The 14,213-nt window shown below is 39.2% G+C and overlaps 1 protein-coding gene and 1 non-coding gene across 2 annotated transcripts; both read left to right on the plus strand.

The window, feature by feature from the left end:
• Positions 1–572: 572 nt before the first annotated feature.
• Positions 573–645, plus strand: trnar-ccu (transfer RNA arginine (anticodon CCU)). Its single transcript has one exon. It is a non-coding gene; the product is annotated as a tRNA-Arg (tRNA).
• plbd1a (phospholipase B domain containing 1a) lies at positions 623–13,209 on the plus strand. The gene is made up of 11 exons (XM_066674701.1): positions 623–962; positions 4,191–4,413; positions 5,775–5,858; positions 7,038–7,179; positions 7,642–7,782; positions 8,242–8,386; positions 9,819–10,019; positions 10,350–10,490; positions 11,168–11,353; positions 12,031–12,137; positions 12,508–13,209. Exons 1-11 carry the CDS (start codon positions 902–904, stop codon positions 12,682–12,684), a joined length of 1,608 nt encoding a protein of 535 aa, XP_066530798.1. The 5' UTR covers positions 623–901; the 3' UTR covers positions 12,685–13,209.
• The last annotated feature ends 1,004 nt before the right edge of the window (positions 13,210–14,213 follow it).

Here is a 14,213-nt window from a genome sequence, read left to right on the forward strand (position 1 = left end):
ATCCGGTTTAAGTCGGAACACACGTACATACTGTACGTACATAACTTAGTGTAAGCACTTATCGTATCCTAACACCTATCCTCCTCGGTCCCTGGCCGCGTAACCGTGTATTCTTCCGCCGCGCCGCGCACACCACACACGAAGTTCGCGTTACGACGTTTACGATGCAACAAGTAAATGCGAATACAGTAAATGGGAGATGTGTCGTAACCACGAAACATTGTAACTTGGGACTGACGTAACCCGAGGACCTCCGGTGTATATATTGCAGCCGGTGTTTAAAATCAGTAAAAAAAATCCTTAAAAACAGTCAAAAATCTTCTACGCTAGCGTCACGAAAAACTCGTCATGCATTTCCAGCTGACCTGTGACCACTGAGAGGTGCCTTATGTAAGTTTGTACCGCCCAGGATAACGTATAGATTTTGCTGTTGTTTGTTCAAAAGAAGTCCCCCTAATTACACAAACGTTGCGTATCCCATGACATCGTACCGTATACCAAAACAAGTAAATGATTCACCACATGCAGAGTGTAACTTTACAAACGCCCCGCCCGAGGTTTCCTTCATCGCCGCCCCAGTGGCCTAATGGATAAGGCACTGGCCTCCTAAGCCAGGGATTGTGGGTTCGAGTCCCATCTGGGGTGAAAATATTTTCTTTTTTATTTAGTCTTTCGTTATTTTAACTCTTATCGGTGAGCTAAAATAAAAGAGCTGACATATGCAGAGATACACACTTCCCCCACCTTCACGAAATAATTAACGAAAGACGTTAAACCGCCTACGAAAAAGCTGCTCCACGGACAGGGATTTTCCAGGCACTTTCAGTTCTGCTCCGTGTGTTTGCCGTAAAGGTTAAAACTTCAACACAGGACTCTCTGTGATACTACAACCACGGCAGACATGAAGTTATATGTTTTTACGTTTCTCGTCTGTGTTGTTGGAACGGTGGTAGAAGCAGAAGGTACGTTACTTGTTTCATACTTTCTCCTCGGCAGTGTTGCCCTGTGGGTTTTTTAAACACGAACAACTGTCTTTACAAGAATAATGCAGCTGTAGACAAAGTGGTAGTGAATGTGTAGGTTATTGAAGCATTCAACGTTTAAACCTCGAAAACAACGCTGTTTACACATTTTAATGTTTAGGCTGTTCTGCAAAACATTCCTTGCCTTTTCTCAGCAGTCGTACTAAGAAAGAACATGCGACTAAAAAGTTCGGTTCTAGAGTACTTATCTAAAGAAGCATGACTAATATTTTGTAACCTGGTATTACAAATGAAGAATCCAGGTAAATAAGCTAAGTGCCTACGGGCATGAACAGGACTTTCACAATAATTTCACAATAAAAATTTAATTTTTTTTTTCATTTTACAGATTATTTTTGTGTTACTGGTTACTTTTTTATTCAGTCTAATATATATATATAATTTTTTTCTAAAGTTAAGATTTGCCTGTAGGGATTTTATACTTCACATTAAGGATATTCTTTTAATGAATTTCTGTGTTCTCTCTGTGTCTGCGTGGGTTTCCTCCGGGTGACTGTCTGTGAGGAGTGTGGTGTGTTCTCTCTGTGTCTGCGTGGGTTTCCTCCGGGTGACTGTCTGTGAGGAGTGTGGTGTGTTCTCTCTGTGTCTGCGTGGGTTTCCTCCGGGTGCTCCGGTTTCCTCCCACAGTCCAAAAACACACGTTGGTAGGTGGATTGGCGACTCAAAAGTGTCCGTAGGTGTGAATGTGTGTGTGTGTGTGTCGCCCTGTGAAAGACTGGCGCCCCCTCCAGGGTGTATTCCTGCCTTGCGCCCAATGATTCCAGATAGACTCTGGACCCACCGCGACCCTAAACACTGGATAAGGGTTACAGATAATGACTGACTGAATGAATGGATTTCTTTGTATCTTTGTGTGATTGTGGGCTCAAAGAGAGGTACACATTTTATTGTAAAACTTTGCAATGTCCCAGAGGTAAGAAGAGTTGAAAGCCCATTGCAATGGAAATCCTGATTTTCACATTGTTAACATGTTTTTATGGTGTTGTTTGAATGCTGTAAGATGGCAAATGAAAATAAGCAGTTAATCTTCACCTTTGAAATTCCTGTTTTGAAACAACACAAACGAGCAAGTTCAGACAGTCAAGAAGATTTGTCATAAACCTAAGGAATCCATCTCGTCTTTTGAGATGCAAGCAGCACAGGGGTAAGTGGAGGTACAGGCATAAAAGCAAAGACATAGAGATACTCCAAAAAAAAAAAAAAAAAAAAAAAAAAAAATAAATATATATATATATATATATATATATCTCTTGGGACATCAAAAATTATGTTGTGGAATACGTTAAAAAGAAGAACAAGTATTTATTAGCAATACACTTTTACATTTCTATACACTACTCATTTTGTAAAAGAGGTTACAGCATGCAATAATATGAGAGTTATGGTCTGATCATCAAATGTAGGAAATGTAGAAATATGGAAATACAGCTCCCCAAATCAGCATCATTTATTTTTGTGGTGTTGCAAATACAGTCAAATTAACGAACAGCAGATAAATCAGCACAGTAACCCAGCGTCACCTAAATGTTTTGCTTTTCTACTATTTATTTAAATAAATGTTTAATCCAACATCAGTTTGCGGTAGCAGTGAATCTGGGTATTGACCAGAACCATGCTCTAACCAGGTTTAACTGTGATTTGAAGCTGACTTAGGTCCTGTGTGGTGTCTTGTTTGCCACAGCGTTTAGACTGGGCAGTTCTTCTCTGTGTGGAAATCCAGTTCAGTTTAAGGATCAAGAAGTGAATGGATTTCATTTTGAAAATCTAATCAGAATTAGGGTTGGTTTTGTGTGTTTTGCACTTTTAAATATCAGCGGTGTGTCTTACATCCTCATAATAGTGTTCCTCTCTGTGGGTGAAAGAGATAAAATGCATATTTCATTACTAATCTGAAAGGGGAACTTAAAATGTTTTTCATGTCAGAAGAGGAAGCAGCTCTCTGAAAAATGTGGTCGAGTTTTAAAAAGTTGCTGAATAGATGAGTTCATTAATACTTGCATAGAGTATAAGGTAATGTAAGGAAACAAATATCGAATGGTTGGGGGTGTTGTGCTTATACATAAACTCTCAGACTCAGAGCTGGCAAACTCTTTTCTGCAGGTCATGAAAGAGCTCTCTTTTTTAAATCATTATTAAGGCATGGGGTTAGTCAGGTGACCAGCAACAAGGCTGTTGTATGCAACCATAGTATGTATAATACATTACTGATGTTCCACTCATAGGGTTAGGGTTGAGCAATGAGCAATATTTGCACCAGAGAGAGGTTTATGATTATTATGAACAATTGTGTGGAGGTAAAATGGCCCTCTTCGTTGTGCTGTTTTGTCTGATGTAGGTTGTATGTAAAGGAACAATTCTAAAATGTGTGAATCACATGGTTCCTTTTGTTCATTCATTCATTTGCACACTTTCACATATCACCACTGTGAAGTGAAAAACATGTGTTTCCAAAACAGCAGTGAGAAAGTATGTGAAAAGGCTTTCAGTAAAAAGTAACTTTGGAACACGGCAGATTAGTTCCAGGGACCTGGAGGTTGTGGGTTTGATTCCCGCTCCGGGTGACTGTCTGTGAGGAGTGTGGTGTGTTCTCCCTCGTAGCTACCCTTGAGTGCCCAAAGAAAAGACTTTCTCTCTCTCTCTCTGTATCTGTCTTTCTCTCTCTCTCTCTTAATTTAATGATACTATATGCTACAATTTCAGGTGTTTATTTCAATTATATGTCTATACATATGTTTTATTTCCTACACCTCTTTCCTTTTTTAACAAGTATGAGACATATAACTATTTTTGGGATGTGGAAGAGTAGCAAAAAAAGGATGGTTAGCTTTAGAGTCTTATAAACGTTTTATAATCTTATTAATAAACCCATTTTGACCATTCATTCATTCATTCATTGTCTGTAACCCTTATCCAGTTCAGGGTCGCGGTGGGTCCAGAGCCTACCTGGAATCATTGGGCGCAAGGCGGGAATACACCCTGGAGGGGGCGCCAGTCCTTCACAGGGCAACACACACACTCATATTCACTTACACACTCACACCTACGGACACTTTTTGAGTCGCCAATCCACCTGCAGCGTGTGTGTGCTGGAGCATTGAGTCGTTCTGAAATCCACACCTTGACTCTGTTATTGTTTATTTCACTCAGGTGTGCACAAGGCCACTGTCTACTGGGACGCCACCCATAAAGCTGTGCTGTTAAAGGATGGTGTGTTGGATAAAGCAGGTGATGCATTTGGTTACTATAACGACTCCTTCTCCTCAACGGGCTGGGGAGTGCTGGAGATCCGCGCAGGATATGGCAAGACCCCAGATGTGGACGAGCTCACCTACTTTCTGGCCGGTTATCTAGAGGGCTTCCTCACTGCTCGGTGAGTTGAGACAGCAACATTTGTGAAAACAAACCTCACATTCACACTCACTTAGAAGTAAAACTAAGCTGTAAACACTGCCTGGTTTTAATTCACTGTTTCCGTGATATCACAAAAACCATAAGGTTTGCATATTTCCACTTGTTTAGTCGGCAGCAGTTTAGCACTGTCCATTCTCACTGAAGCAATAAAAAGTAAGAGAGCTCAAACATCTTTACTCTCAAATTCAACACAGAGCAATTTTACAATCAGAAAGAAGGTGATTAGCGTAGACCAGCCTGTGTATTTCTACGGCATAAAAGAAGCTGTGAAAATTGGTCATGTAATAAAAAATATATTGTTTTACACAGTGCATCACTAATGTCAAAAATAGGGCTTGGGGTCAAAAGTATAAAATACACAAATACAGTATGATATTGGAGGGCGGCACGGTGACGCAGCAGGTAGTGTCACACAGTTCCAGGGGCCTGGAGGTTGTGGGTTTGATTCCTGCTCCGGGTGACTGTCTGTGAGGAGTGTGGTGTGTTCTCCCTGTGTCTGTGTGGGTTTCCTCCGAGTGACTGTCTGTGTGGTGTGTTCTCCCTGTGTCTGCGTGGGTTTCCTCCGAGTGACTGTCTGTGAGGAGTGTGGTGTGTTCTCCCTGTGTCTGCGTGGGTTTCCTCCGAGTGACTGTGAGTGTGGTGTGTTCTCTCTGTGTCTGCATGGCTTTACTCCGGGTTTCCTCACATCACCCTAAACTGGTACGATAGTATTGTCATTTTCCAAAGAAAAAACATGTATCTATAAGGATAGCTGCTGTTTTCAAATTATGAAAAATATAGCTTTTTAATAAATATATAAGCACAAAAGCTTCTATATATTTATTAAGTCTCTTCATAAAACAATATGGCTGAAAATCTGATAATCAAGGTCACACTTCATACTTGTATTAAGCCACCTTTAGCCCCATCTCAAAACCATTGAAGCAAGATGGTGTAAGAAGAGACTACTTCTTGAAACAAGTGAAGAAACTCTACTGTGAAATCAAAACAGTAGCCACAATCACAATAAACGGATTTATGACTGTGTTTGTGCACGCCATACATCACTTATCATCACAAATAAAGGATTCATGTAAACATGACACTTGTTATTTCTTAAAATGCACAGATAAACGTATTCTCGCAGTGCTTTACAAGACTACTATTAATATCTGAGACATTAGCCAACGGCTCTTGCTTAAGAATTTCGAAACTCATTGGAGAAACTCTACTGCACGTTTTAATGCACGAACCACAAAAGGGATATGAAATGCAGGGGAAAATCTATACAATATGTGCTCAATCATCACTCTTACTGTGTAACTTTTTTTGTGGCTACAGGCAGATGTATGACCACTACACCAACATGTATCCACAGATCATAACAGAGCAAAAAGTCCTGGTGGCTGTGAAAGACTTCATGGAGTAAGTAAATGTCATAACAAAAAATCTCTGTTGGATCCTAGAGATCCAAGTTTGTCTTGTTAATATACACTGCCTGGAAAATTGTCACTGCAGTGGGACCTTTTGCTGTCACTGTGGTGGTACCATCATGGGTACATTTCAGTACCCTTCTGTTAGGGAACACAATTATACCTTATTCTATATTAGATCTCGATTTTTATATTATAATGTACCTTTAGGGAACACAACTGGACTTTAACAGCACTGCTGTACTTTTAAAGGTACATTTACACTGTGTGTACCTTTGGTGACCAATAATGTACCTCTGCCGTACCTTTTTTTCTGAGAATGTACAGACTCAACAAAGCTGGTGAATATTGCAATTCCACATAGATGTCCTTATGTCTGATCCTACTGGACATTGTAGATCAACAGAGGCGAATTGAAATGCTTCTGGGCCATAGCTCTAAAGAGATGTTTCCCCTCTGACTTCACCTCATGAATTTAATGTCTAAATAAATGGCTATGACCTAGGAGAAGCCCAGTGTGATACCCCTGCTCTAGACGTCTAAAACTACCTGGCTTAATGAAAACAAGTGTTTGTGAATCTTTCACTGAATCCCTGCTTCCATGCACTGCATGTACATTGATTAGAATAGAACTTTCACCGGCCTATCAGGGTATACATGCATGGTATTGGTGTCATCTTGAGATGAATTAAGATCTTGTTATCAGAACAATGGTAATAAAAATAAAAACTTTACATGACCTCAGAAATCACTTTACTGCTGGACTGATTAGACTGACTTAATCCACTCTGGCCATACTTGGCAAGCAGTACTAAACATTCATGGCCAAGGCCACCATTAATTAATCTTAGGCCGCCCCCAACCCACCGCTTTGACAGCAACTTTTTTATGGAACCATTTCTGTAGAGACGTGCACCTCAAACAAGTAGTTCTCCAAAGAAACAGATGGTGGCACTGTACTCAAAGCCTGTATCCGTAAATGAGTGAGTGATCATGTGAACACTACTAGATCCACAGCAACTTCACATAATAAAAAATAAGGTATCATTTTCTGTGCCACCCCTGTGTGAGTAATGATCTCAGTCAATGGCCAACCCTATGAAAATTGTCTGGCTCCACCACTGGTTCCATAGTGTACTGCAATCTTGACTATGTGAGCATTTTGTTTCAGTAAACAGGATACGTGGTCACGGCAGCAGGTGAAGCTGAATAGTAGCAGTGATCCTCTGTGGAAACACACTGGATTTGTCTTGGCTCAGATGGATGGGCTGCAGGCTGGTGCAGCCGACTGGGCCAAACGCATGGGTAAAAAGGTGAGGGCAAGAGGCTGTGAATAAAGCCTTTATAAAGTATTTAAATTATGCAGCAATAAATTCACAGAAAGGCAGTTAAAACATGTGTTATGTTAATAATATAAGGGGCTACGGGAAATATTGCTTAGTGCAATTATTTTGACCACCAAAATGTAGCAAACTAAAGTTTTGCAAAGTGCAAGTCACGAGATGAACGAGGAAATTCAGCCCAGTTTCCCACAAACTTCTTAGTGTTAAAATGATCTTAACAGAGAGAGAGAGAGAGTTCAATCTGGTGCTAGCTCTACCATTTAAGAATCATTTTTGTGCTAAAATGCCGTTGAGGGTGAATATATCTGCACAAATAAAAGTGATAACACTGGCAAAAATATTAGCAAAAATGAGAAAAGTTCCTAGACCTTTAATTCATATATATTCTCTCTCTCTCTCTCTCTCTCTCTCTCTCTCTCTCTCTCTCTCTAGCCTCTGCCATTGTTTGCGATACAGTTCCTGAATGCTGTTGGGGATCTGCTGGACCTGATCCCTGCGCTGGTGCCTGGAGTTAAAACTAATATGAAAAATTATAATGAGCCACCCATGGGTCACTGCTCTGCTCTTATTAAGGTGAACCTGCACATCAGAATCAGTCAGCTGATATATCAGTGTCCAGAGTACTGCTGTCAGCATCGCACAAAGAACACTGACCAACAATATTTTACTGTGGATGTTCCCAACCATAGGACTGCAGGTTGTTGTTCATTTAGGTACCGGGCTGCAACAACTGCAATCTACCACATTGAGAAGAAGCAGCATAAGTTCGTCATAATGTTCATAACTGAAATTAAACCCTTCAAATTAAGAATGCAGTTAATTGTGGCTTTGTAGAAAAAGAGATGGGTGTCAAGCAGTACTTTCATTTACAACATTATCAAGGATGCATTAACTTACTCAATGGTAAAGGTGCCAGTTTTAGCTAAAACACTGTGTTTAACTGCAGTCTTGATTCTGAAGCTTCTTTATTGCTGAGGATTGATCTGCAACTCTGGGAATAACTCTGTGTATATGTCTTTCTGTGTGATGTAGATGTTGCCAGGTTATGAGAACTTGCTGTTCGCTCACTCAAGCTGGTATACATATGCTGCCACTCTGCGCATCTTTAAACACTGGGACTTCAAACTGAGTGAATCTCACACAGCTACAGGGAAACTCTCCTTCAGCAGTTATCCTGGTGTGTGCAAAAGTTTGACTACTTAGAAAACCCAAACTTATTTTAACTGTCTCAAAATGACCTACTTCTTACCAATAGTTATTACACAATAAATAATAAACCAGAGACAGACTTAGATAACTTGACATGATACTAGACAGAGAGACTTTGACAGATAGAGAGGGAACAAGACAGAAACCTAGAGGGAGCTAAACAGACTCAACCTAGACATAGAACTAAATAGACAAACCTAGACACAGAGAGCTAAACAGAAATCTAAACAGAAAGAGCTAAAGATGCTAAGCTAAGACAGAGAACTAGACATGGAGGAGCTAAACAGATAGAGAGAGAAAACTAAACTGAGTAAAATGCAAGACAGACAGACTGGAGATAGCAAACTGACAACAATAGAGCGAGGAACAGATGAGACAGAATGACAGTGGAAACAACAACAGGAAACAAAACGAAACGAATGACCGACAAACAGGAAGTGAAACATGGGAACTTAAATATATATCACAGATAAGGACACCTGGAAAAGATAACGAGGGGGCAGGATTACAAATAACACTGATGAGGACACAAGGAGGCAGAACAAAGGCGGGACAAGGACGGAGACATGAACAATAACAAACAGGGCCATGTGCTAAGTGAGCACATGGAGAGGAAAACAGACATGACAGGACAAGGGCGTGACAGTATGGAGCAAATATAGCGACAAAAGTTCTGTTCATTTGGAGGAAAAAAAAACCTGAACCTGAAATTTTAAATCACTGTTGCCAGCAAATATATATTGCAGTATAGGAGCGATAAATATATATCCATCCATTATCTGTAACCGCTTATCCAATTTTTTTAGGGTCGCGGGGGGTCCAGAGCCTACCTGGAATCATCGGGCGCAAGGCGGGAATACACCCTGGAGGGGACGCCAGTCCTTCACAGGGCAACACAGACACACACACACACACATTCACACCTACGGACACTTTCGTGTCGCCAATCCACCTGCAACGTGTGTTTTTGGACTGTGGGAGGAAACCGGAGTACCCGGAGGAAACCCACGCGGACACGGGGAGAACACACCAACTCCTCACAGACAGTCACCCGGAGCGGGAATCGAACCCACAACCTCCAGGCCCCTGGAGCTGTGTGACACTACCTGCTGCGCCACCGTGCCGCCATATATATATATATATATTCTGTATATATAAAAGAGGTTCCTTGCTACTTTTATTCTTGTATACACTGAATAAATCCTTGATATTTAAGTGGCTAGATAAACCTCTACATATTAGTTTGCAGCAAACACTTTAAATGCTATCTTAAATAAGAAAGAGGCCTGCTGTTACATCGATTTGCAAGATTAAAAGGGGAACCCAATAAAGTAATTAAAAACCAAAAACTACATACACCCTCCCATATTCTTACTCAGTACTTTTGTGATGTTTTGCAGGGTTCCTGGTGTCACTGGATGATTTCTATCTACTGGGCAGCGGTTTAATGATGACCCAGACCACAAACAATGTCTTTAACACGTCTTTGTACAGCTATATCACCCCCAACAGCCTGTTTGCATGGCAGAGGGTCAGAGTAGCCCATGCGCTTGCCCATACTGGCCCAGAGTGGGCAAAAATTTTCAGCAGGTTTAACTCTGGTGAGAAAACCCCTGTTCTAACCAGAAAACTGACCAGAACTTTTAATGATTTATTTCAAGTATTAATTTATGACCTTTTGAAGCCTTAGTGCTGTCCAGCACATCCTTTTTGATCCTAAACTCTAGATCAGTTTAACACATTTTTTAAACATGTCAAATTAGATTCAAATCATCAATAATATTAGTACTGTTATTATATTTTAACCATATTTTTTAATTTAATATGCTTATTTTTTGGTTTGGTTTTGTTACGAATTGTATTACATTATTTCATTATTCCATGTTTAGATTGTCTAGATTAATGAAGGTTTCCTTGTTTCTTATTCTTAGGAACGTATAATAACCAATACATGCTGCTGGACATGAGCAAAGTTTCTCTGGGTTCTAGTATTAAAGATGGAGCTTTAATTATAGTGGAGCAGATCCCAGGACTGGTGGAGTATTCAGACCAGACACAGACACTGCGCAGGGGTAAAGCTTTGTCATATATATATATATAAAACCACAAAATAAGATTTCCATAAAAGTTGTGACATTGGGTAAAATTCTACAAAAACAGAATCGGGTGGTTGTTAATTCCTTGAACCTTAACAGACAAAAGTACAATGTAATGACTTTCAGTGTTTTGACTAATGAAACATTAATTATCAGTTAATTATTAATAATAATAAAAAAATAATTAAAAGTTCAAGAGATTCAAAAAATTGATAATTACAGTCTTTCAAATGATCCCTCCCCATCCAAAAGGAGCAGCAGAAGCTTGGGTGCATTTTATTTTGTAATGTGACACATTACAGGACTGTTTAGAGGAACACACAAAGGCCTGGTAACAAAAAGAGCCTTTAATTCTAAGGGATAAAGAGACATTGGAGACTATTATAAAAAACACATTTTAAATGCTACATGGAATCACGTGAATGTCATAGGTTTGTGCGTGATTAACAGTGATCCCACAGAAACCTAAACACAGGAAGATACATAGGCAAATGAATGATTTTGACCGTACATGATCACAGTAATTTGGTACATTCAATTTTGATTTTTAAAATTACTTTTATATGAATTTGTTATTAAAATATTACTATTTCTAGTTATATATTTTAAATGTAGAAATTGTACAAAAAAGAATGAAACCTATTTCTCTTCAGGTTACTGGCCATCATACAATATACCGTTCCATCAGAAAATCTACTCTCTTAGTGGCTATGAAGAGATGTGGAAAGATTACGGAGATGACTTCTCTTATGACCTTTGCCCCAGAGCCAAGATCTTCCGTAGGGACCAGGGGAGTGTGACTGACTTGGCCTCCCTGAAACACATCATGAGATACAACGGTAAACTTAGCAACACTCTCTCTGACGCTTAATACTCGAATTTCAATATAGTAATGTTTTGACAATACACTTCACAATTTAGTACAGTTACTTTGATGGTCTGAACCAGAATCTGAACTGAGTGAAAGGTAAACAAGGGTGGAGATTAAACCAGCTGATCTAATATTTTAAGATCTATTTTTATGCTAGTTTGAAATAATAGATAAGTCAGCCACGATTGTTTATTTCAAATTTTATAAGAAGTTAGTTTAGTTCAGTGTTTCCGCATTGGAGCTACAATGCTAACCAAGAAGGCTAACGGTGATATGGCAAAAATATCTTTAATCTTGCACAGTATATTATGCTTAGCGAAATATTTTGCTAAATGAAATTGGAACCTAAGCAAAAGTGCTTTTTCTAGGTTCTAACAGCACCAGTACTGCCTCATTTTAAAATAAAAAAATAAAAGCACAGCTAATCAGAGATTAGGCGAAAATTAGCCTACCGCAAGCTGCTTAAAGGGTTGTAAATTTGAATACACTGAGCTTCATGGTGAATATTTCCAACCATCTATATGTTTTCTTTATGTAAAGACATGAAGATCTGCACACAATACAATTCAGTATTAAAACCAACCAATGTTATTATTCGCTGAACAGAGAAAACACTACTAGAATGATCTGTGCACTGTTTTACAGACTATAAGAATGACCCCTACTCAATGGGTGATTCCTGTAAGTCCATCTGTTGCCGTAATGACCTGCGGGGTGAGCATGCAAGTCCTGGCGGTTGCTATGACACCAAGGTGAGCTTCGTCTCCCTTCCCCGATCCCCATTTATTTAACACTTACAATTACATATGTTGGTTATAGCACTGAAGGCTGTATGTGCCTATTAGTATTTTCAGATTATCTCATTATTAAGTGCATGGATATTTTATAAAAACTAGTTTTATTCAAAAATATTGTTGACAAAAGTAATACTTGTCGTTGTTTACAGTTCACAATTTGCTTCCATTTGAAAATCCCAGCTGCTCTTGCAGTGCGTTCACACTAGCTTCCAATCATTTCCTATGGAAGAACTGATTATTCTGCTTCAAAAAGAACTGAACATTAATAGAGGAACTATTAAATCTCATTTCCTCTCTGTCTCTCTTTCTCTCGCTCTCTCTTTAGGTGACAGATTTCTTCTTGGCTAAGAAGTTTGTAAGTGAGGCTCTGAATGGTCCAACAACAGAAGGTGGCCTCCCTCCTTTCTCATGGGATAAGTTTAACAGCACAGTGCACCAGGGTCTACCTCCCATCTACAACTACTCCTTCATCACCATGCAGCCTGCACTTTTCACTCCATAAGCTGCTCTTTACAAACAAGTCTTTCTCAGATAGCTGTTGATTACCACAGGAATTCTTCTCAGATACACAGGCACTTTATTCCTGAGCTTCACATTTATAGGTACATCAAAATATCAAGACCTGCTGGACATTACAAAATTAATTACCGTACCTCTTTTAGCTGCAGGAAAGGTAAGATGGCAATGATCTACACATAAGCCTTTTTTCCTTTATGAAAGTTCTTTAGTGCCTTTAATTCTTGATAATTTTGAGCTTTCTAAGAAAAGCACAGCCATATTATTTGGTGTTTGATTATTGATAAACAATGAAACTTAGGTTTATGTTTTTACAATGACTGGATTATGTATAGATTGTGAATTATTGATATCAAATGCTTCAACAATCCCAAATCATCACTTGCACTCAGGGCTGTAGTTTGAACCAAAGTTTATCTGTATTTGACTCTGCAGAGTGAAAAAAACATGCTGCAAATGTTGTATGTTTTCGTATTGAGCTGATTTTATAAAGTGTTGTAATAAAGTATGTTTACCTCATTTCTGATTTTCCAAACTGCTTATTTCTTGCTGTGAATGATTTTAGACTTTGAAATTGATTGTGATATTAGACCAAAAAAAAAAAGCAAAGCCTGTTAACCAAGTGTTCTAACATGCAAATATAAAGAACCAACTTGTGACTCACCCAAGTAAAAATTGAGTAGTCCCTTAAAAATCTGCATTATATCATGACTTATAACCCTTTCTATAGCAGTAATTCTGTAATTTGATAAGAAAAATGCTTTATGGTTGTGGAGGGATCTGAGGCTTTTCTTGGTTACAAACCCACTGAGGTGTTTTATAAGGATTTTGAGCATATGCTGCTTGTGTGAAGTCTTGTTACAGTAGTTCTATTGGGTTCAAACATGACCAGGGTTGCAAAGAGGTGGAAAATTTCTGATACATTTCCAGTTAATTACTGGTAACTTTCCATGGGATCTTTAGCTCTGGAACTTTGTAAATATTCCAAAATGTACATTTTCCATGGACATTTTGGGAACTTTGGGAATTTATTGGAAAAATTGCATAATTTAAAGGATCTATATCATACACTATCATCAATGTACCTTTTTTTGGTCAACAGCAGATATGAAGCCATAACAATAAAAATAATAACTATGACACAGTTAGTTGGAAGCAGAACTTTATAAATGCTTAATACTTTCATTGAACAATCAAAAAACAATTATTCATCATTCACTGTGGGAAACCGGAGCACCCAGAGGAAACCCACGCAGACACAGGGAGAATACACCAACTCCTCACAGACAGTCACCCAAAGCGGGAATCCAACCCACATCCTCCAGGTCCCTGGAGCTGTGTGACTGCGACACTACCTGCTGTGCCACCGTGCTGCGCCCGAAAAACAATTAAAAGAATGCAATTCATGCAACACCCCCCCACCCCCCACAAACACCCCACCCCTACCCCTTCAAAAAAAGTGTCATTCAAAATGTAAAACAAAGCAGCCTTCTTTCTTCTTGATGAAATTTAACA

The sequence above is a fragment of the Hoplias malabaricus genome, chromosome 6 (assembly GCF_029633855.1).
Source record: "Hoplias malabaricus isolate fHopMal1 chromosome 6, fHopMal1.hap1, whole genome shotgun sequence".
Taxonomy (NCBI): domain Eukaryota; kingdom Metazoa; phylum Chordata; class Actinopteri; order Characiformes; family Erythrinidae; genus Hoplias; species Hoplias malabaricus.